The sequence below is a fragment of the Cervus canadensis genome, chromosome 21 (genome assembly GCF_019320065.1).
Source record: "Cervus canadensis isolate Bull #8, Minnesota chromosome 21, ASM1932006v1, whole genome shotgun sequence".
Classification (NCBI taxonomy): domain Eukaryota; kingdom Metazoa; phylum Chordata; class Mammalia; order Artiodactyla; family Cervidae; genus Cervus; species Cervus canadensis.
Genome location: NC_057406.1, coordinates 8444599 through 8465319, shown reverse-complemented (window position 1 = coordinate 8465319; position 20721 = coordinate 8444599). Strand labels below are relative to the sequence as shown.

General features: G+C 48.6%; 1 protein-coding gene across 2 annotated transcripts in view; it reads left to right on the top strand.

Moving 5' to 3' along the window:
* GRAP2 (GRB2 related adaptor protein 2) overlaps window positions 1–9476 on the top strand; it is a 67829-nt gene extending 58353 nt beyond the window's left edge. For both annotated transcript variants that reach the window (XM_043441169.1, XM_043441170.1), the window contains exons 5-8: window positions 2333–2501; window positions 4555–4743; window positions 6334–6456; window positions 7096–9476. In XM_043441169.1, coding sequence (XP_043297104.1) covers window positions 2333–2501; window positions 4555–4743; window positions 6334–6456; window positions 7096–7275 — 661 coding nt within the window. In that variant the 3' untranslated portion in view covers window positions 7276–9476. The remainder of the gene's footprint in view (window positions 1–2332; window positions 2502–4554; window positions 4744–6333; window positions 6457–7095) is intronic.
* The last annotated feature ends 11245 nt before the right edge of the window (window positions 9477–20721 follow it).

Sequence of the window (20721 nt, the reverse complement as noted above, 5' to 3'; positions counted from 1 at the left end):
TCTCATGTGCTGCAACTAAGACCTGGTGCGACCAGGGAAATAAATCAATAAATTAAAAAGTAATAATAATAATGGGTCAAGTATTTGTATCCATTTGTGTCCCCAGCAGACTCAAGAATAGCTTGGTCTCTTAAGCATTGCCCTTGAAATCAAACTCTTAATTTCCCTTAACTGAAGCTTTCTTTTTTATAGCTGGGATGATGGTAAATTTTAGCTCAGGTCAATATTAATGTATCACCAATTCGAAACTTGTTAGGTCTTAATTCATGAACTTTTTCTCTATTAATAAATCTTACAACTCAAACCTGTTTCTTCAGGGCCACAATTAGAGGCAACACCAAGCAACTTGTTAGATTGAAAGGCATCTCTTGGTGCCTTTGGTTTGCATGTTGAGGCTGGCTTTTTCAGTGAGGAAGTAGGGTTTATCATTCCTTGATCAGATTGAATTCTACAAAAAACGATCAGCTTTGATGTCTGCCATGATCTTCCCTGCCATTGAGGCTATGCAGGCTCTTGTGATGGTGATTATTACTGTAATCAGTTTTACCTCTTCTGCAGAAATGTAGTCTAATATATTCCAAAGCAAAATCACTAATTTGTTTATACATCTGCTTTCTGTCCTGGCACAGATAATTAAGAGCTAATTGTAATTATCTATCACTTAGGATTAGTTGAGGGTCTGAAACACTAGACTGAGACTCTGGAGCCCTGAGTTACACCCTTTTCTCTGCCCTTCTCAGACCTCAAGACAGTGGTCCAGCCCCTCTCTCTCCATTGGCCAGACGACCAACCGCAGTCCTGACATGCACACTGTCAGTATATGGGAGTGAAAGAGTTAACGTTTCTCATTCCCAGTTCTTTGACTAAGAGATGGTGGATGAATAATCGTGTCACAAGAATATTCCCTCCTCCTCAGCCAGATGTGGGGAGTGATGACTGTGAGCCGATCCATGTGGTGCTGGAGTGAAGAAAGCATAAATGAGTGACCGAAGCCAAAAGGCGAAGGGCAAGCAGTGATTGATTGCCAAGTGTCAGCTATGACCCCCAAGGTAGTTAAGCAGAGGTCACTGAATAGGTTTGCTGTCTCTGAGCAGAGCCCCGAAAATAAGATGAGGAGGAAGATCAAAACACCTGTCCCCTCTGAACACAGACCTCTAAATCCATCCCTTAGAAAGAGTTATCTTTACTCTCCAACAGTCTAAATTTTTTACCTTTCTGCTGGGTCATGCAATTGATATCAATAACATTAGTTTATTTTTAGACATAAATGTGTGTCCATTTGACCTAAAAAACTTGACATTCAAACAAGAATGACTTGGTGATGGAAAATGGCTGGGGCTGTTAGTAAAGGTCCAGTCTCCTCTTTCAGTGAATAAAATCCAAATTCTCCACCCCAGGTACAAACATGCTCCATCACTTCTGAGTTCAGCTGGTGTCAAAAGTGCTGATCTAAAAGAAGTTAACATGAGAGAGGAAAAAAAAAAAAAAGCATGTGTGCTTGGTGTGATACCAGCTCATTAGACTGGAATTAGAGAACCAGGGTCCTTGCCTCAACTCTGCTCTTAACAGTGACCTTAACCAAGCCCCTCCACCTCTCTGAGCCTCAGCACATTTTTTTCCCCAACAACTCAAAATACTTTGTAACCTTATTTATGCAAAACAATACCAACCAAGAGATCCCGGCTATGTAGAGAACAAAGCGTGACAGATTTCTCAGGGTAGTTTTTGAACTTAAAGGAGCTGGTTCAGACTATTTCTGTTAACAGAAAGACAACAAGGGCTTGAAAAACTCCTCCCCTCTGAGTCTTGGCAGAGTTCTTAGCCTGGTAAGGTCTCAGGCATTGCCATGCTTCAAATAAACATTGTAAAAAAAAGTCCTCAACCTTGTATTCTTTAAAGCCCTTGGAATATTTTTTTCTTGTAAAAGGACAATTCCAGTATCAGAAGAAAGATTGCTTTCTGCTCATGTCAAAAAAAAAAAAAGCAAACCTCCTCTCAGGAGTTCCCTGGTGGTCCAGTGGTTAGGACTTGGTGCTTTCACTGCAGTGGACTCAGGTTCAATCGCTAGTAGAGGAACAAAGATCCCGCAAGCCTCATGGCCACACACACAACCAAAAAAATCCCCTCTATCTCAGTTGAGTCCTGAGTGGCCTCTCCCGGAAATCTCCCCTAGAGTTTGACTAGGCCAGCCCACCTGCCCAGGGATGGGCCAGCCAACCATACCTACGCTTCCTGCCCAAACAAAACTCCAGTATCCCTGTATACAGTCGGCCCTGGAGGCAGAGACATGCTCACCACATGATACATAATTTGGATTTGTCTTGCTCTTTAGGCATGAGGATGATGTTCAACACTTCAAAGTCATGAGAGACAACAAGGGTAATTACTTCCTGTGGACAGAGAAGTTTCCATCCCTCAACAAGCTGGTGGACTACTACAGGAAGAATTCCATCTCCAAACAGAAGCAGATCTTTCTGAGGGATAGGACCCGGGAGGAACAGGTATGCTGCTGGCCCCCATCACCCCCAATCCAGAGATTCTGGGCAGTTTGGGTCCCTACGTGAACCCCTAAAACCATGCATTTGATGGGCAGGTCCCTGCATATTCTGAAAAGTTTAAATCGTAGCTTAACACTTCCTAGGTATGTGACTTTGAGAAGTTCTCTAATTCTCAGTTTGTTCATCCATAAAATTGGGATAATAGTGACAGCTACGTCACAGGATGGTTCTGAAGGTTAGAGAATGATGTAGTCCATCCCTTACGTCATTCCTAATCACGACCCAAACACTCAGTATACATGGGCTCTTATTATGGACACTGTTGTTTCATTATTCACAGGTGTTACCGCATCACAGTTTTCAGCTTAGCTCAGGAGCTACCCAAGGATGAAGTAACTTGGGAGAAGCGGTGGGGCTACACATGGGGATATTAGAACCTCGAGTCCAGGACTAATGTAGCAAGTAGAGCTTTGTGACAGGATTTGGGGGTGGGGAGGGTAGAAGCAGGGGGCATTGGAGGAGAAAACTGGAAGTGGAATTCTTGCTCTTGGAACAGTTTGGAACATGAAGTATTGTCTTAATAGAAAATACTTCCAGGGACTTTCCTGGCAATCCAGTGGTTAAGAATTCACCTTCCAATGCAGGAGGTGTGGGTTCTATCCCTGGTCCGGGAGCTAAAATCTCATGTGCATTGGGGTCAAAAAATCAAAACATAAAACAGAAGCAATGTTGCAATAAATTCAACAAAGACATTAAAAATGGTCCTGCACCAAAAAATCTTTTTAAAAATGCATCTCCAACGGACCTGGCTTTAAAAACTGATTTCATTGCTAACTATCCTGATTACCCAGTCAAATGAAGAAAACTTTCTGAGCATCAGTTTTTCTCATCTGTAGAATGGAGAGAATATAATGCCTTCTTCATTGGACTGTGGTGAGGATAAGTGAGATATAATCATAGCACTCACCACAGAGTCTGGTCCCCAGATGGCACTAAGGAAATGTTAATTTGATTCCAAAAGTAAATTCACACACACACAATCTATAAAATATGTTTCAAAGGAAATATCATGGTTAGAGGAGATGGATATTATGGGAACCAGCACTGAGTGGAAGAGCTGAAATCCCACTGACAGGTTATCTGAAAAGGCATTGAGACTTTTCAAAGCAATGTGTGCTTTGGAGAAGTAAAGAAAACCATCCCTTTCAAGTAATAGGTTGATTTTAAGCCTGAGAAGTTACAATCAAAGGAGAAAAGGGTGTTCCCAAATGCACACAAAAGTTCAGAAAGGAAAACAAAGGTTAATGCGGACCTTGTGAATTCTTTCAACCAGGAAATGGACAGAGATACTCATTTACTAAGATGTGCACACAGAGATGAGAGAGGAAACATAAAACTGCACTAAACTGGATTTAATGAGTTCATTTTGCCAAGTGCTTAGAACAGTGCCTGGCATATGCTAAGCCCAGGGCTCTGTGTAATTGTTTGTTAAATAAAAATAACAAGAAAGTGTCTCTGAGTCATGAGGTTGTGGTAGCATTCAGGAGAAAGGTCTTGTTTTTTCCCTACATGCCCAGCAGCAGGCCTGGTTTCCATGGTGCTGCGAGAGCGTTGCTGTTTGGGTCTCTATCACCAGGCTATAAATGACAGTTCAAAATCATGCAAAGTCAATAGCAGAGCTTATCTGGAGGATAGGATGTCCAGCAGTGTGGCTACATGTGATAAGGAGGGGTGGCATTGTGTCAGTAAAATGGAATATTTAAGCTTGATTACACAGAGAAAAACAAGCCCACCAGGAAGGGACGAGATGGGTACCAGGTGGAAAGTGTATGAACCAGAGACCCGAACTCCCCAAACCGGGAGAATCTGAGAATGCACAGGCCTCTGTGAAAATGTGATGATCTGAACCATTGATTTTCTTTAAGCTGCTCCCACCCCCATCAGCTGTTTCTTGGAGCTGTCAGAAGCCAAGTCTGGGAACAGCTGCTGGAAGGGCTGGGTCAGGCCAGGAGAGGCAGGAGGAGGATGGATCTGTGTCATCTCTGTACTCTCCCAGGGTCAGCGGGGCAACAGCCTGGACCGGCGGTCCCAGGGAGGCCATCCCCTGAGCGGGGCTGTGGGAGAAGAAATCCGGCCTGCGATGAACAGGAAGACGTCGGATCACCCCCTGCCCCCTCCTTCGCAGTATCCCCCGGCCCCACTGCCGCCACAGCAGCGGTACCTGCCACAGCACCATTTTAATCAGGTACCTGGGAAGGATGAAGTGGGCAGGGAGTGGAGGAGGACCTGCTCTCCCCCCACGCTTCGGCAACCTTGTGCCCACTGCCACGCAGTGTGTGAAAAACCCCACAGTGCCGGAAACAACAGAAACAAATACATGTTGGGGGCCAGTTGTGGCCCCAGGACTGTCTGTCAGGGGAGGAATGTCCCGGTCCAAGCCTGGTCCCGTCTGGTCTCACTGAGCTCAGAGAAAAGATTCTGGGTCCTCAGAGGGCAGAAACATGGAAACTGCATTTGGCAAAGACGTCTCTGTGAATTAAATGAGTCCCTGCTTAAACACATATACACATACACATACACAAACACACATATACACACATGCACACATTCACACACATATACACATGCACATACACTCATACACATATTTATACACATACATATACACATACACGCACATACATCCATACACACATGCACACACATATATACATATGAACAAACACACATACACACATATACACATGCACATACACACATGTACATACATATAAGCATACATATACCCATGCACACATCCATATGCACATATGAACACACATACACATGCAAGCGCATATACACACAAGTATACATATAAACATACACATGCATACACATATGCACACATCCATGCACACATACAATCACACATACACACACATATACACCTACACTCAAACACGCACACATACGCACACACACACACTCACCCTGAGGACTCCGTGAACAATGACTTCATTTTTCCTATCAGCACAATTCCAAAACTTTTTGTGCCCCTTGACCCATCTGGCTGTCAAGATCTACAGGAAAAACGGATTAAGGTCAGAAATGGAGCCTTGCTTATTTATTTGTTTATCCCCCACCTTGTTCCAGATGGGATTTTAGGTGGCTCACTGAGATGGACAATACAGCCAGATAACAACATCCCTAAATTCCTTAGCAGGGCACACAAAGTCCTTTGTGAGCTGCCCAGATCTGCCTCTCCAGCCTCATCCCCTGCCCCCTCCCCATGCAAACATACATCCCTGCATTGTTGTACTTCCTTCAGTTATCAGAACGATTCACTGCATTTTCTCTCATGCTTTTGAGTCTTTTTATTTGCTGTCCCTTCTGCCTGAAATGCCGTTTCCTAGTGAATTCTACTCTTTAAACCGGAGTTCAAGCATCACCTGCTGTAAGAAGCCTTCCCTGATCACCCAGGCCAGCTCAGACACTTGTCTCCACTCACTCATCACGTAAATGCATACAGTTCCCCCTCTGAACTGATTTTCTCTGAGGACAGGGGCCTTCTCTTTCCAGATACACATCCCCATGCTTAAGACAGTACTAGACATATGGTAGGTGCCTGATAAATATTCCTTGGTTGAATGAGTGAAATTTGGCATCATCTTCACAACCTAAGGTCTGTTTGTCACCCTATAACCCCTCTCCCTTATCTGGGGTTTATCGTCCTCTGCGGTAAGTTTTCTTGGAGCTCTGGCTGCGTCCATGGCACCAGAGCAAGGCACTGGGGGAGTCCATGAGGGATGCTTCCAGCGGTGTAGTGATGGCTCTCTGTCACATCTGTTTCTAGGAACGCCGTGGAGCCAGCCTGGACATAAACGATGGGCCCTGTGGCCTGGGCATGGGCACCGAAATGAATGCCGCTCTCATGCACCGGAGACACACTGATCCGGTGCAACTCCAAGTGGCCGGGGTATGTGAACGTCCCTCTCTGGGCTCAGTGGAGGAGGCCAAGGGGCCAAGTAGAGAGACAGTTGGTCCTCCAGAAAAGGCCTCACACTGCACAGAGTTCACATAGAGGTGGAGGGAACCCAGCCAGTGATGGTGGGGCGAGAGTTCCCGGCGGAGCTGATCCCAGCTGGCATCATCCAGCCTGCTGTTCTCAGTTTGGCTGTCGGGCCCTGCCCGGTTCTCATATTTCCTGGCTGCCATTCTAGCAGAGGGAGATCTGTTGCCTTTATCGCTGATGAGGTTGTGCTGGCACCGAGGACTGTTAGTCTGGGCACGCTGTGCTGTTTGTCATTTGAAGAAAATAAAAAAGACCACCTATTGATGTAGGGAAGAGCAGCTCTCAAGGATCCTCTCGGAGCCTTGAGGGATAGGCTCAGGGGTTGCTCAGGGCTAGGCACCCGGGTCTGCTTTCAGTGGCAGCAGGGTTTGAGACCTCTCTGGAGAGCCATTCATCAGCCTTCGGGGCAGGCTGCTCATGGAGAGCTTTGTCTAAAAAGACTACAGGGCCAGCAGATTCTTTTCCGTGTGTGTGCCAGTGACTCGGAGCCCAGCTTGGCGAGCCCGGGCTCAGCAGGGCCTCTCTCTGTGTTTTTCCCAACAGCGGGTGCGGTGGGCCCGGGCACTATACGACTTCGAGGCCCTGGAGGACGATGAGTTGGGCTTCCGCTGCGGAGAGGTGGTTGAGGTCCTGGACAGCTCCAACCCCTCCTGGTGGACCGGCCGCCTGCACAACAAGCTGGGCCTCTTCCCTGCCAACTACGTGGCACCCATGATCCGATGAGGCCCTCTGGAGGGGGCGGAGGCTTTTGTCTGAAGCTGCTCGCCTGCAAGGGACGGAGCAAGGAAGAAAAGCTTGGAACTACACACACATGCGTGTATATATATGCGTGTGTATATGTTCATATGCACACGCATATATATGCCTATGTGTCCACACATTTTTAAATAGTAATTTATTGGCAAGTTAGTTGCTTACTTAGTCGGTGTGAAAGGAACTCAGGTGGAGATTTATATTCATACTTATTTTTCTACTCCCCTCTGCCAGTGTGCGGAAAGAAGGCAGCAGGGGGCTTTGGGAAGCGGGGAGGCAGGGAAAAGAAATCGAAATGCTTCCTGTCCTTAAGTCAGCATGGCTCCCTCCTCATCTCAGAAATGCTCGCTGAGAGGAGCTAAGCAGGTCCACATCTGGCTCTGGACGCAGAACAGCAGGGTGGGGCTGGACTTGGCCGGGCTTGTTCCAGTTTACCTGAACGTCCTGCTTCTCCCCTGCCCTAGGGTGGGTGTGCGGGCCCCTGACCTCCTCTCCCACCAGGGTGGGCACTGCTGGATGGAAGGTGAAGGCACAGCTCTGAGCTGGGCGCAGGAGGGGTTCAAGGGGAGGGCTGGAGCAGCCAGGGGTCCCGGAGCCTGGGCGAGGCTGGCCCCCCCATCCTCCCCCAGCCGATGCTCCCTCAAGCAAACATTCCTCAGCTAATCCTCTTGCCTGTGGCTGACGTGGAGAAATGGAGACACCGTGAGAGCCAAGCACTGTTGGGAAACAGAGGGGTTTCTCACAAATCCCTCGCTGGCTTTCTTGGGTGTAACCTCCATTTCCCCCTGCAACCAAGAAAGCAGCGTGTTACCCTCTGTAAGGCACTTGGAGAAGGCCCAGCTGAAGATGGCGGACTTGAGAACCACTGTTTCGTGGTTCCGAGAGTGTCTCTTCAGGGCTCTGTCTGTTTCCCCTCTTGGTTTTCTGTATTGTGACGACGCTTTGCCCAGTGGCACAGAGAGACCCCCATCCCTCAAGAATGTTGTTTAGCACCCCGTGGACTGATTGGCCGTGACCCTGGGTGGCAGGGGGCTTTGAGAGAGCTTCCTGTTCCTCCGACTGTGGGACCGATGCTGGCGCCTCCCGGACCCACGAGCTGCACCTGGGAAGGAACCCCACTGCTGCTGTCTCTCCTTCACCTCAAAATAGACTCCTGTCTCGAAGGGCTCACCCTGAGGGCGTAAAGCACACAGCAGGCTGACTGGGGAGCAGGGAGGGACCCTGGAGGAGGACGCCCAAGGTCTCAGCGGAGCCGGAACAAACCTGTCTGCCCCGCGGGCACCTAGCGGGCGGGTGTGTGTGTTGGGTGGGGGGGTGTCCTGAGACAGGAATGGAAGGGCTGGGGTGGAAGTGATGGTGAGGGAACATGGGGTGGGAGGTGAGGGGGGACGGACCTGTGGCCCTGTCCTCTTCTCTCCCGTCCTGCTCTGAGGAGGGACAAGGCAGCCACCACCCAAGGCGCTGAAGAAGACTGACTCAGAAAGTCAACTGTCCATGTTAACGCAGGCTATGTCCTGTTGACTCTGAAATCTCTCATTCTCTGATCCCCCTATCGCCTTTAGAGAAAAGGGGGAAATGAAAAAACTCTGTGGTGGACCTCGGGAGGGAAGAGAAAAATAGCCCTGAGAGGCAGGGGGTGTCGAGAGAGTGAGGAAGCCAGCCTCTGGAAATGAAAGTGCGATGACGGAGCAGGGAGCGGAGACATTTCAAAAGATCCCAGAGCAGCGTGAAAGGCAGGAGGGGAGGAGAAGGGACAGGAGGTTAAGTGGGAACAGGCGAGGAAGACACTGGAGTGATGGGTCAGGGGGCAGAAGGGGCGCAGGCAGGAGGGACCGAGGCTGGTGGGCAGGAGGGAGCGGGCAGAGGAGACACGGCAGGACCAAAGACAAAAGAACAAAGGCCAAGGAGCCCTGATAAAGCTGTTCCCATGCTGAGTGATGTGAACGAGTTACAGTAAATAAAAGCCAAACGTAGTGTTTGATTTTACAGTATTTACAAACCTCATGCTTTAAGCAGCCTGCAGATTGGGTCCCTTTTGTCTGATGCTGTGGGAAGACCAGTCCCAGGGAAGACAGAGGAAAACAACTTGATTCTAGCCTGGGTTTTGTGCCTTGAAACACTCCTCAGGAGAGCGGTCGTGTTAATAAAACACAATGCCTTTGTTTTTCCGGGCTGGATCTGGTGTCTGTGTCACACACCCCTTGGGTGGAGGGCAGGGGTCACTGACCTGGAGCGGTCGACTACACAGTGTGGGCAAAGCTTTCAGAACCCCTGGATCTGGACCTTCTGTTCCACCAAAGCTTTTTTTTTTTTCTTAATTGAAGGATAATTGCTTTACAATATTGTGTTGGTTTCTACCAAACATCAACATGAATCAGCCATAGGTTTACCTATGTCCCCTCCCACTTGAACATCCCTCCCATCTCCCACCCCATCCCACCCCTCCAGGCCGTTACCAAGCCTGGGTTTGAGTTCCCTGAGTCATATAGCAAATTCCCAATGGCTATCCATTTTGGATGGCATCACTGACTCAATGGACATGAATTTGAGCGAGCTCCAGGAGATGGTGAAGGACGGGGAAGCCAGACGTGCTGCAGTCCATGGGGCCGCAAAGAGTCAGACATGATTGAGCGACTAAACAACAATAACAATCCAGTTTACATGGTAATGCATGTTTCCATGTGACTCTCCCCACATATCCCACCCTCTCTTTCCTCTCCCCATCCCAGCTGTGTCCATAATCCACCAGAGCTTTCAACCTCTCTGAGGTGCTCAGAGAGCCTTTCTCCTGCTCGTTGAACAGCTTAATTCAGAAGGAGGCCAGAGTCGGCCTAACCACCCACAGACAGAACAAGGACCAGACTAAGAAGACAAGGACCAAGCTCTCTCCACTTTGTAAGGGGAGGGGAGCCCTCTAGTCCTACGCAGGGACAAGTTCTCTCCACCTCCAGCATTTTAGCACCAGGGGTGGGTCCCCCGCAGGGCCTTGCACCAGTCACACAACCAGGAAACAGCATTGTCTCTGAACCGCTCTGGGTGACTTGGGAGCTACCAGGAACTTCCAGAGAAAATCCAGTTCCTGTTGGACCAGTCCGGTCTCCCTCACCGCTTGCCGAGGCTCGCAGCATTTCGAGTATCTTGTGACTGCCCCTGCCCACCCACTTTTAGATGGCCCTAGGGTGACCTGAGGCAGCGCTTCTCAAAACCAGCATTCCTATGAATTGCCTGGTTATTGTCATTTAGTCACTAAGTCTTTTGAGACCCATGGACTGTGGCCCACCAGGCTCCTCTGTCCATGGGACTCTCCAGGCAAGAATATTGGAGCAGGTTGCCATTTCCTTCTCCAAGGAATCTTCCCGACTCAGGGATGGAACCCGTGTCTCCTGCATTGGCAGGCAGATTCTTTACTACCGAGCCACCAGGAAAAGCCCAATGCGTGCTTGCTAAGTCACTTCAGTCACTTCGCTAATTCTTTGAGACCCCATGAATTGTAGCCCACCAGGCTTCTCTATCCATGAGATTCTCCAGGAAGAATACTGGAGTGGGTTGCCATGCCCTCCTCCAGGGGATCCTCCTGACCCAGGAACTGAACCTGCATCTCTTATGTCTGTCTCCTGTATTGGCAGGTGAGTTATTTACCACTAGACTTCCAACCTAGACTTCCCTGGTGGCTCAGACAGTAAAGCGTCTGCCTACAATGTGGGAAACCTGGGTTTGATTCCTGAGTCGGGAGGATCCCCTGGAGAAGGAAATGGCAACCCACTCCAGTACTCTTGCCTGGAAAATCCCATGGACGGAGGATCTTAGTAGGCTACAGTCCATGGGGTCGCAGAGAGTCAGACACGACTGAGCAACTTCACTTTCACTTTCTTTACCACTAGCATCCCCTGGGAAGCCCAGTGGGGAATGTATAAAATGCGGAGTCTGATTCAATCCTGCATTAAGCTCTGAGGTGATGTTGCTGGGTCCGTAGACCACACTTGAGTAGCAAAGGGAAAGAACTTGGCAGTGAGCTAAACAGCTACAAAATCTAATTAAATCCCTCTTCTAGGGATACTCAGGCATTTTTCTTTGTAGCTAACAAGTCACTTTGGCTGTGGAATAGACAGACATGACTCAGAACTGTCAGAACTCCATTTGCGCTTGGCAGCCCAGACTTCTTCTTTTAGCATCTTCATCTCCATCAAGAATCAAGGAACATCAGAGCAAGAGGCATTCCGATGAAACACAGATAGAGATTTCCTAACAGTAATTACTGTAAATACAAGCAGAGATCATAGAAATTGTGAAAGCTTTCTCAGGAAAGCCTTAAGCTCCTGTCAGGTGTGGTCCAGCTTGGAGGCAGAGGGATGGCCCCATGACATCAACAGATCTCCGGTAACTCCAAGCAAAAACAGGTCACGTGTGGGACGGACTGGCGTGGTTCAAATATTTGCTGTTTGCTTTGTGTAAAATTGGCCTGGAATACCAAGGAAAGAGCCTGAGAAAAACCTGTTTTATTTTATTTGTTATGTATTGTTGGCTGTGCTGGGTCTTCGTTGCTGTACAGGCTTTTCTCTAGTTGTGGTGAGGGGGTGCAATTCTCTAGTTGCTGTATGTGGGCTTCTCATTGTCCTGGCCTCTCCCATTGTAGGGAATGGGCCTCTAGAGCATGCAGGCTCAGTAATTGCAGCTCCCCAGCTCCAGAGCACAGGCTGAATAGTTGTGGTACATGGGCTTAGTTGTGGCACCTGGGCTCTGCAGCATGTGGGATCATCCCAGACCAGGAATTGAACCTGTCTCCTGCATTGGCAAGCGAGTTCTTTACCACTGAGCCACAAGTGTTGCCCTCAAGTCTTTAAATACTTCTATCACCTCGGAAATGCCATCATCTCTCCCTTAGGCAACTGAATTCACCTCCACTTCTCCCCCTGCACACCCCCTTGTCCCCAATCCATTCTCTACACAGATCCCAGAGCCAGCTTTGTAAAACATGAGCCTAATGGCACCACTTCCCAGCCCAGTGCACTTAGGTTTATATCCAAAGTCCTAACGCAGATCTGTGAGGTCTGGCCCGCCTTCTCCCTCCCCAGCCTCCTCTGTTTCATCTCCCCTCTTTCGTTTCTTGTCCCCGCCCCGCTGGCCTTCTCTCAGCCTCCAGATGGCCAAGGATCTGTCTCCATATCTTTCACACCTGCTATTCTCTCTGCCTGGAATGCATATCCCCTGCTTTTCACCTGGCTCAACTCCTACACCTCTCCAGCTCTTGCTTTAAATGTTACTTTCGCAAATTGTCCTTTCCTGACCCCTAATCAAAAATAATCCTTCCCGGGACTTCCCTGGCAATCTAGTGGTTAGTTCACTGCCAAGGGCGTGGGTTCAATTCCTGATTGGGGAACTAAGATCCTGCAAGCCATGTGGCACAACCAAAAATCATCATCCTTATCATCATTCTTCCCATTAGACTATCTCATGGTTCCTGGTACTTCTCCTGAGTAGCACACACACAGAGGATGGTACCAGAACGGTTACTATGACCCATTAGACAGTAAGCTTCCTGCAGGCAGAATCGTCTCTGTTTTGTAAACCACTGTAGCCCCAGCATCTTGATATTAACATTGATGCCCAAGTTATAGTAGTTCTTGGCCACATATGCGTGCTCAGTCTCTTTAAGTCATGTCTCTTTGAGACCCCATGGACTGTACCCGACAGGCTTCTCTGTCCATGGGATTTTTCATACTGGAGTGGGTCACCATTTCCTCCTCCAGGGGATCTTCCTGATCCAGGGATTGAACCTGTGTCTCCTGCGTTGGCAGGCAGATTCTTTACCACTGAGCCACCTGGCTCTTGGCCATCTGCCCTCAAAATCTCCAGCTACTTCTGGAAGCCCAAGAGACAGAGGATAGTATCTCTCATGTGTTTAAGCACCAGTCTGCTAGTATCTCCTACTCTGGCCATGTTCAATTGCCCGGGACACCCTCTGCTGACAATGTCTCCCCTGATGCTGCAGATTCACTGTGTATTGCATCTGTCTGCTGGCGAAATGGCCCAATCCTTCAGGAAAACAAATCTGCCCCGTCATCCATGTGGCAAGGAGTGGGGTGGAGAATGAGCTGCACCCAACTCTGAGTAGCCCTTGTCCCTGGGCCCCAGAGGGGCACTGCTTGGGTCCAGGGTCCCTCACCAGAGTCTCTCCATCAGATGGGACAGTGATGCTACCTTCTCCTTCATCTCTTTTCTTTCTTTTAAAATAAACTGTTACTCTTTTTAAAATTTATTTTTAATCTATTTATTTGACTGTGCCAGGTCTTACTTGCAGCATGCAGGAACTTCCATCTTCATCATGGCCATGTGGATTCTTTAGTTGTGGCAGATGAACTCTTAGCTGAAGTCTGTGTACATGTGCATGCTCAGTCATGTCCAATTCTTTGCGACTCCATGAACTGTAGCCCACCAGGCTCCTCTTTCCATGAAATTTTCCAGGCAAGAATACTGGAGTGGGTTGCCATTTCTTCCTCCAGGGGATCTTCCTGACCCAGGGATTGAACCTAGTTCCCTGACCAGGGATCAAACTGTGCCTCCTGCATCGGGAATGGGGAGTCTTAGCCACTGGACCTCCAGGGAAGTCCTCGTCTCTTTTCTGTCTCTCTTCCTATCACACCTTTCTCCTTCAGCTAAAAAAATGCTCCTGTACCTCTTCATTTGTGCAATAGTGTCCCAGGAGATGTGCACTCAAGTTGTACAATCTGGGCTTAGCTATAATTCATTCATGAAATCAACAAATATTTACAAAGCACTCCCAGGGGCCACATGCAATCAGCCATTGGGTCCTTCCCATCTCTTGACCTTGCCCTCTCTCTGCTTCTGTGCCACGGTCATTGCCTTGTTTCAAACTTCCCTTGCTTCCCCCCCGGGTCACTGCCATGGTCTCAGAACTGGCCTCCCTGACTCCTGGCTGGCCCCCTCAATCCACACAGCCAGAGCTGATTAACATGCAAAGCAGATGACATCGGGCTTCTGGTAAAGCCTTCAGGGGCTCCCCACGATTTTCAAGGTGGAGTTTAAACTCCTTAGCTTCTCACTAAAGACATTTTGTGATGTCCTGACTCGCGCTTGTTTGTTCAGCTAAAATCCCCATCTCTGCCCAGAATGAGTCATGGCATCTCAGATCTCTGAGTCTTCCCAGCCTGTTCCTTCTGCTTGGACTGTCTTTCTCCCACTTTTGATCTAGACCAGTGCTGTCCAATACTGCAATAATGATGGGAAAGTCTCTATTCACTCTGTCCAATGTGGTGACCTCTGGTCATATATGCAGTGTGTCCAGTGCAGCTGAGTTAGATAGCCAAGTGCCTACTTATTGGGCTTTTTGGATCCAGACAACTGCTACTCCCTTTAAAGTACTTCATTCAGGGCTCATGTTCTGCACTGAGAAGACACCCCAACCTCGCAGCTGATGTGGATTCTCCTTCTTTATGCCCTGTAGCATCTTTGCTCTGTCTCTGTCCCCACACTCAGAACTTCACTGCATCAACCTGCCTCCCCCACTGCCCTGAACATTTTTGAGGGCAAACAGTTCACTCAACAACATGGATGCTTTAGTGCACTGGTACAAGTTTAACAACTGGCTCTTTGAGGAAAAGCCCTGATTTGTCATGCTTGTCAATTCAGTGATGTAAATACTCCTGCTATGTGACCAGAGAATGAAACGACAAACCACAGAAGGGGAGAAAATATTTGCAAAAGTCTTATCTGACAGATATGTTATCTAAGACTGAGATCCAAAATAAACAAAGAATTCTTAAAATCCAACAATGAGGAAATGAACAACCCAATTCAAAAATGGGCAAAAGACTTGAACAGACACCTCACTGAAGATATAAGATTGTAGGTAAGTATATGAAAGATGCTCAGTATCATATGTGCTGTGCTGTGCTTAGTCATTCAGTCTTATCCATGTGACCCCATGGACTGTAGCCCACCAGTCTTCTCTGTCCATGGGAATTTTCCAGGCACGAATACTGGAGTGGATTGCCATGCCCTGCTCCAGGTGATCTTCCCAATCCAGGAGTCGAACCCAGGTCTCCCACGCTGCAGGTGGATTCTTTCCCATCTGAGCCACCAGGGAAGCCCAAGAATACTGGAGTAGGTAACCTATCCCTTCTCCACTGGGTCTTCCCAACCCAGGAATCAAACCAGGGTCTCCTGCATTGCAGGCTGATTCTTTACTGGCTGAGCTACCAGGGAAGCCCCTCATACGTCATTAAAGAAATGCAAATTAAAACTATGAGATACCACTACACACCTCTTAGAAAACTCAAGATCTAAAGCACTGACAACACCAAATGCTGGCAAGGGTGTGGAGCAACAGGAACTCTCACTCACTGCTGATGCAAATGAAATGAAATCAAAATAGTACAGCCACTTTGAAAGAAAATTTGGCAGTGTCTTGCAAAACTAAACATAGTCTTAACGTACGATCTATCAATCACTCGTGCTCCTTGGCATTTACCCAAAAGAGTTGAACACTTATATCCACACAGAAATCTGCACATGAATGTTTATAGCAGCTTTACTCATAATTGCCAATGCTTGAAAGCAACCAAGATAGCCTTCAGGATGTTAATGGATAAATAAACTGCAGGACACCCAGACATGAGCTATCAAGCCATGAAAAGACATGAAGGAAACCAAAATGCATATTACTAAGTAAAATAAACCAACCTGAAATGGCTACAATACCAATGATATGATATTCCAGAAAGCACAAAACTATAGAGACAATGAAAAGATCAAAGGTTGCCAAGGGCAAGCAGGGGAGAAGAGGTGGAACAGGGGATTTGTAGGGCTTCACAGTGAAATTCGTCTCTCTGATCCTATAATGGTGGTTCTACATCATTTAACATTTGTCAAAACCCACACCAAGAGTGAACCCTGACAGAAACTATGGACTTTGGGTGATAGTGATATGTCAATGCAGGTTCATCAGCTGGAACAAATGGACCACTCTGGTGGGGGATATTGATAATGGGGGAGGCTAGGCATATGTGGGGATGTGGAGGAAAAATAATAATAAATCTTTATCTTCTTCTCTAAAAACTTCTCCTAAAACTGCTTCCAAAATTCAAGTTTATAAAAAAAAAACACCTTGGCTGACTTCAAGCTACCAACATGACATCACTGAACTCAAAGTGGGGTGGAGATGTGCACAATTGACTCTCACCAGCATGTAAGGAGCCAGCTCCAGCACACCACTGCACAAATGAATGAATGAAGTGTGCTAGATGCTGGGAATATAAGAGATGCCTTCAGACTCTTGAGGAAGAAGCTTATTCAGACTTGCAAGAAGCAGGACATGCGGCTGAGGGCCTGATTTAAGTTCCACGCCATCAGATAAAGGACTGAGGCATCATGTCTTTGACTTATTCGGGAATACAGACTTTTGTTTCCTTTGGGTCCTTTACCATTAATAGTATGCCTTGTCGGGGTGTCTACTGAGTGCCCCAGTAAGACTAGAGGAAAGTGAGTGAGCCTGAGGCCAGGAAGCAAGAGAACGAGTTAGGAGGGTTTGCTGTCAAGAACACAGAACCTTGACCTGATCAGAAGGGTTGTGATATCCTATATAAGATGTCCAGAGGCCTCGAAGTTCCTGGCTTGTGTAATTCAATGGCTCATCAATGCCATCCTCTGAGCATTGGTGGTGTCTCTTCTCAGTGGCCGTTGCAGTTCCAGGCATCACAGGCATCACCGACAATATCCAATGAAGAAGAGACGTATTCTCCCCCAGTTTTAGTTAAGAAGAAAAAACCTTCCCTGGAAGCCCCTCAGCAGTCATCTCCTCAGATACCACTAGAAATGACTAGATCACATGACATTCTTTTTTTTTCTCTATTTATTTATTTATTTGACTGTACCGGGTCTGAGATGTGAGTGAGGAATCAAGAATCTCCGCTGCAGCATACAGGATCTTTAGCTGAGGCACATGGGATCTAGTTCGCCATCCAGGGATCAAACCCAGACCCCCTGCACTGGGATCCCGGAGTCTTAGCGACGGGACCACCAGGAAAGTCCCACATGCCATTCTTAAACCAACTGCTTCCAAGAGACAAGACCATGGTGACTGGCTTATGCCAACTGGGGGGACCCGGAAGGAGACAGAACCTGGGAACCCAGGCAGGGCTCTGCCCACAAGAAGAATCAGGTAGGGGTAGAGTGGCAGAGGGCAATTGTTGTCAAGACCCAACTACAGTGATTATTAGAAGAAGATCCACCTTGCTTATGACCAGGCCATTTCATAAACATTTCTTGAAATAATTAAGGACCTGGAGTCCAGTTGTTAAGACTTCGAGCCTCCACTGCAGGGGGCACAAGTTTGATCCCTGATCAGGGAACTAAGATCCCACATGCTGCACAGTGTGGCCAAAAGAAAAAAAACTCATCATGGTCTAGTAAAATGTTAATAAAATGCATTTTTAATTATTTTTTTAAATTAAGAAGCAAGAAGGCAACATGAGAGAATACAGCTTCCTAGCTTCCCTTTCCAGGATGAAATACCTGCACTGATACACACACATGCACACACACACAGATACATACATATGTACACAGAGATACACATACACATGTATACACACAGGTATACACATACATATACACATACACATGTATACACACAGATATATACAGATACACATACATATACACACATAGATATACACACTTACACACATATACATACACATATATACACACATACACACAGATATACGCATACATGTGTATACACACACACCCTACCAACAGCCTTCCTCTAAGGATTCCCACATGCATGTCAGTGGGGACAGGTTCCATGCTGTTCAAAGAAACCAGAACTGTACATACTAAGGCCCTGCGTCAGCTGTGAGGATGGGGCCCCAGCTGGCCCGGGTCTGCACCATAGTCCCATCAACTCTCTGGTCCTGAGACTCCCCCAGGCAGGGACCTCCAAGTGTGGCTCTGTCCAGGGTCATCTGTGGCCACGGTCTGACATGGGTGACCCCGTTCTGACAGGTCTGAACCCCCCAGGGTTAGCAGCGCAGGGTGCCTCTCGCCCCTGCTCTGACCTGGTTATAGGGAGTTGCTAGGTAACGGCTTCGCAGCCTCTGCTTCTTCTCACGCTGAGGAAGCCTGGTTACCATGGCAAGTCCAGATGAGTTGGGACATGCAAAGGATGGGGAGCATGGGCCGGGGGTTGGTAGACTGGACTCCGCCTCACTCTCTCTGAGCCACTGTACCTTGGGGAGGTCTCTTCACCCCTCTGAGCCACAGTTTCCTTAGTAAAATGAAGGAGGGGCTGGATCTCTTCTGGCTCTAAACAGCTGACGCATGCAGGCAGCATAAACTAAATAAACACTGATCATCAGATGACTCTTAGGTAAGGATGACTCAAGATGAGTGCAGAAAAGGAGTGGATTGAGTTATTTGCCTTTAAAACAAAACAGAAACTAGTAAGCCTGTGTCTCCATTAGGACACATAGAAGTTACAGAGGTTCTTCCTTCTGTTGGCAGAAACTTAGCTTTTGGAATCAATATTCATAAGTCCATGGGGCTCCCCGGGTGCTTTTCTGAAATCAGACTTCTTAAATAAGTCCCCTTATGTTCGTGCTGAAGCCATGTCACCTGCCCAGCCCTCCCCGGGTCCTGGGGGGTCAACCGTGACTCCTACAGTGTGGGCTCTGTGCAAGCCTCTGGGGTCTGCTGCTGGGTCCTGCCTTCGTTCTGAGACCTGGCCCCTCCCTCTTCCTTGGTCCTTGCCACAGGCTCCCCGCCCAGGCCCAGATGTCAGGACCTCTGCAGAACCCAGCTTCTCACAGGCCCCTACCCACTGACTCCATCTTGTTCATGCCAAACCCCCTCCCAGAATCCAGACTCCTGGGGCTGAAGTTTCCCAACGCTGCCACCATCCTGCAGGTCTGCCCACCTGAAGCTCCAAATATGGTAGGCTGCTTCACCCTTTGGCATTCCTGTGACCTTGTGCTGGAGGCCCTGGTGCTGCCAGCTGCATGCTGCCGCCACCGCCGCCGCCGCCCAAAGCCCATGGTCACAGGTGGCTTCTGTGCCCCGATTCCACCCCCAGCAGCTGATCGGTCTTTCCCTTCCTCCTCGGACCCTCCTTCCTGGTCCAGTTCTAAGTCTTCGCCACCCTCGATCCTTCCCTCCTCCATCCACACACACAGCAGAAAGGATCGTGTCTGAATTGCCCCAGGATGCTGGAGTCAGATCACCCCACGCTACAGAGTCCCCTATTTGGGGGCAGAAAGAGGACTTTATACCTTGTACACAAAGAATGAGAACCACCGGGTTGGTCAGGGCGAGTGGCTTTTTGACTGCTGGCTCTTCTCCGGGGCCCTCTGGACCATCTCAGCCCTGCAGAGACAGCCCCATCCTTGAGTCATGCAGCCCAGTCCCGCCTTCCTTCTAAGGACTTCTGTACCAATGTGGAAAAGTCGAGAAGGCACAAGCTTTGAGTCAGACAGACCAGTCCAGACACTGCCCCTGACGAGTCCTGAGCCTGGGCAGCTTACTTGACCCCTCTGAGCTATTCTAGAGAACTGGACAGAGCAACTCGGAGTTGTCATGAGAAGGAAACAAGTTAAAGGGAACTGCTTGGTGAGGGCCCTGCAAGCGGTGGGCAGCCCCTCGCCCCCACCCCAGCTTGGCAGAGACAGGCTTCCTCACCTCACCCCACTCCCAGACGCGCTGCTGCGATGGCCTCCTGCCTTTAGACTTGCCTGTCCTGTGTTCAGTCCTGTCGGGGTAAATCTCTTGGCACCTAGCAAGCTGATAACCTGCTGATGTAGTAAATTAACTGTGGGGGAGCACCCCTCCCTGGGCCTCACCTGCCCTCTTCCAGGTGCTTGCTGCCCCGTGATGGTGGCCCACCAGGGACAAAGTACTGAGAGTGCTGGCCAAATGAAGGAGTGGCTTTTCTTTTTTCACATATACTTTTATTTACTTGGCAGTGTTGGGTCTTAGTTGCAGCCCGTGGGATCTTTCATTGCAGCACCGCAGGCTTCGTTTCTCTGAGGCATACAGGATCTTAGTTCTCCAACCGGGATCAAACCTGAGGTCCCTTCACTGGAAGGCAGATTCTTAACCACTGGACCACCAGGGAGTCCCAGGAATGATTCTTGAAGGGAGAAGGCCAGGACAGGCTGGGGTGTCCTGCAACCACCATCCCTTTCTCTGGGCCATCTTCCTGCTTCCAGACTCTCTGCTACCCTGATCTGGCACTTTCTCTACTGGAAAACTTTCCCCCTGCCCATGCCAGGCTTGGTGTTCACGCAGCCTTCTGGAGATGGTGGGGGTGGGGATGTGGAGACAGGACATCTGGGCTACTCTGCCCTGAACCTTGCCCTTCATTTCCTTCTTTGACAACTATGCTCCTGCAATTCCCACCTG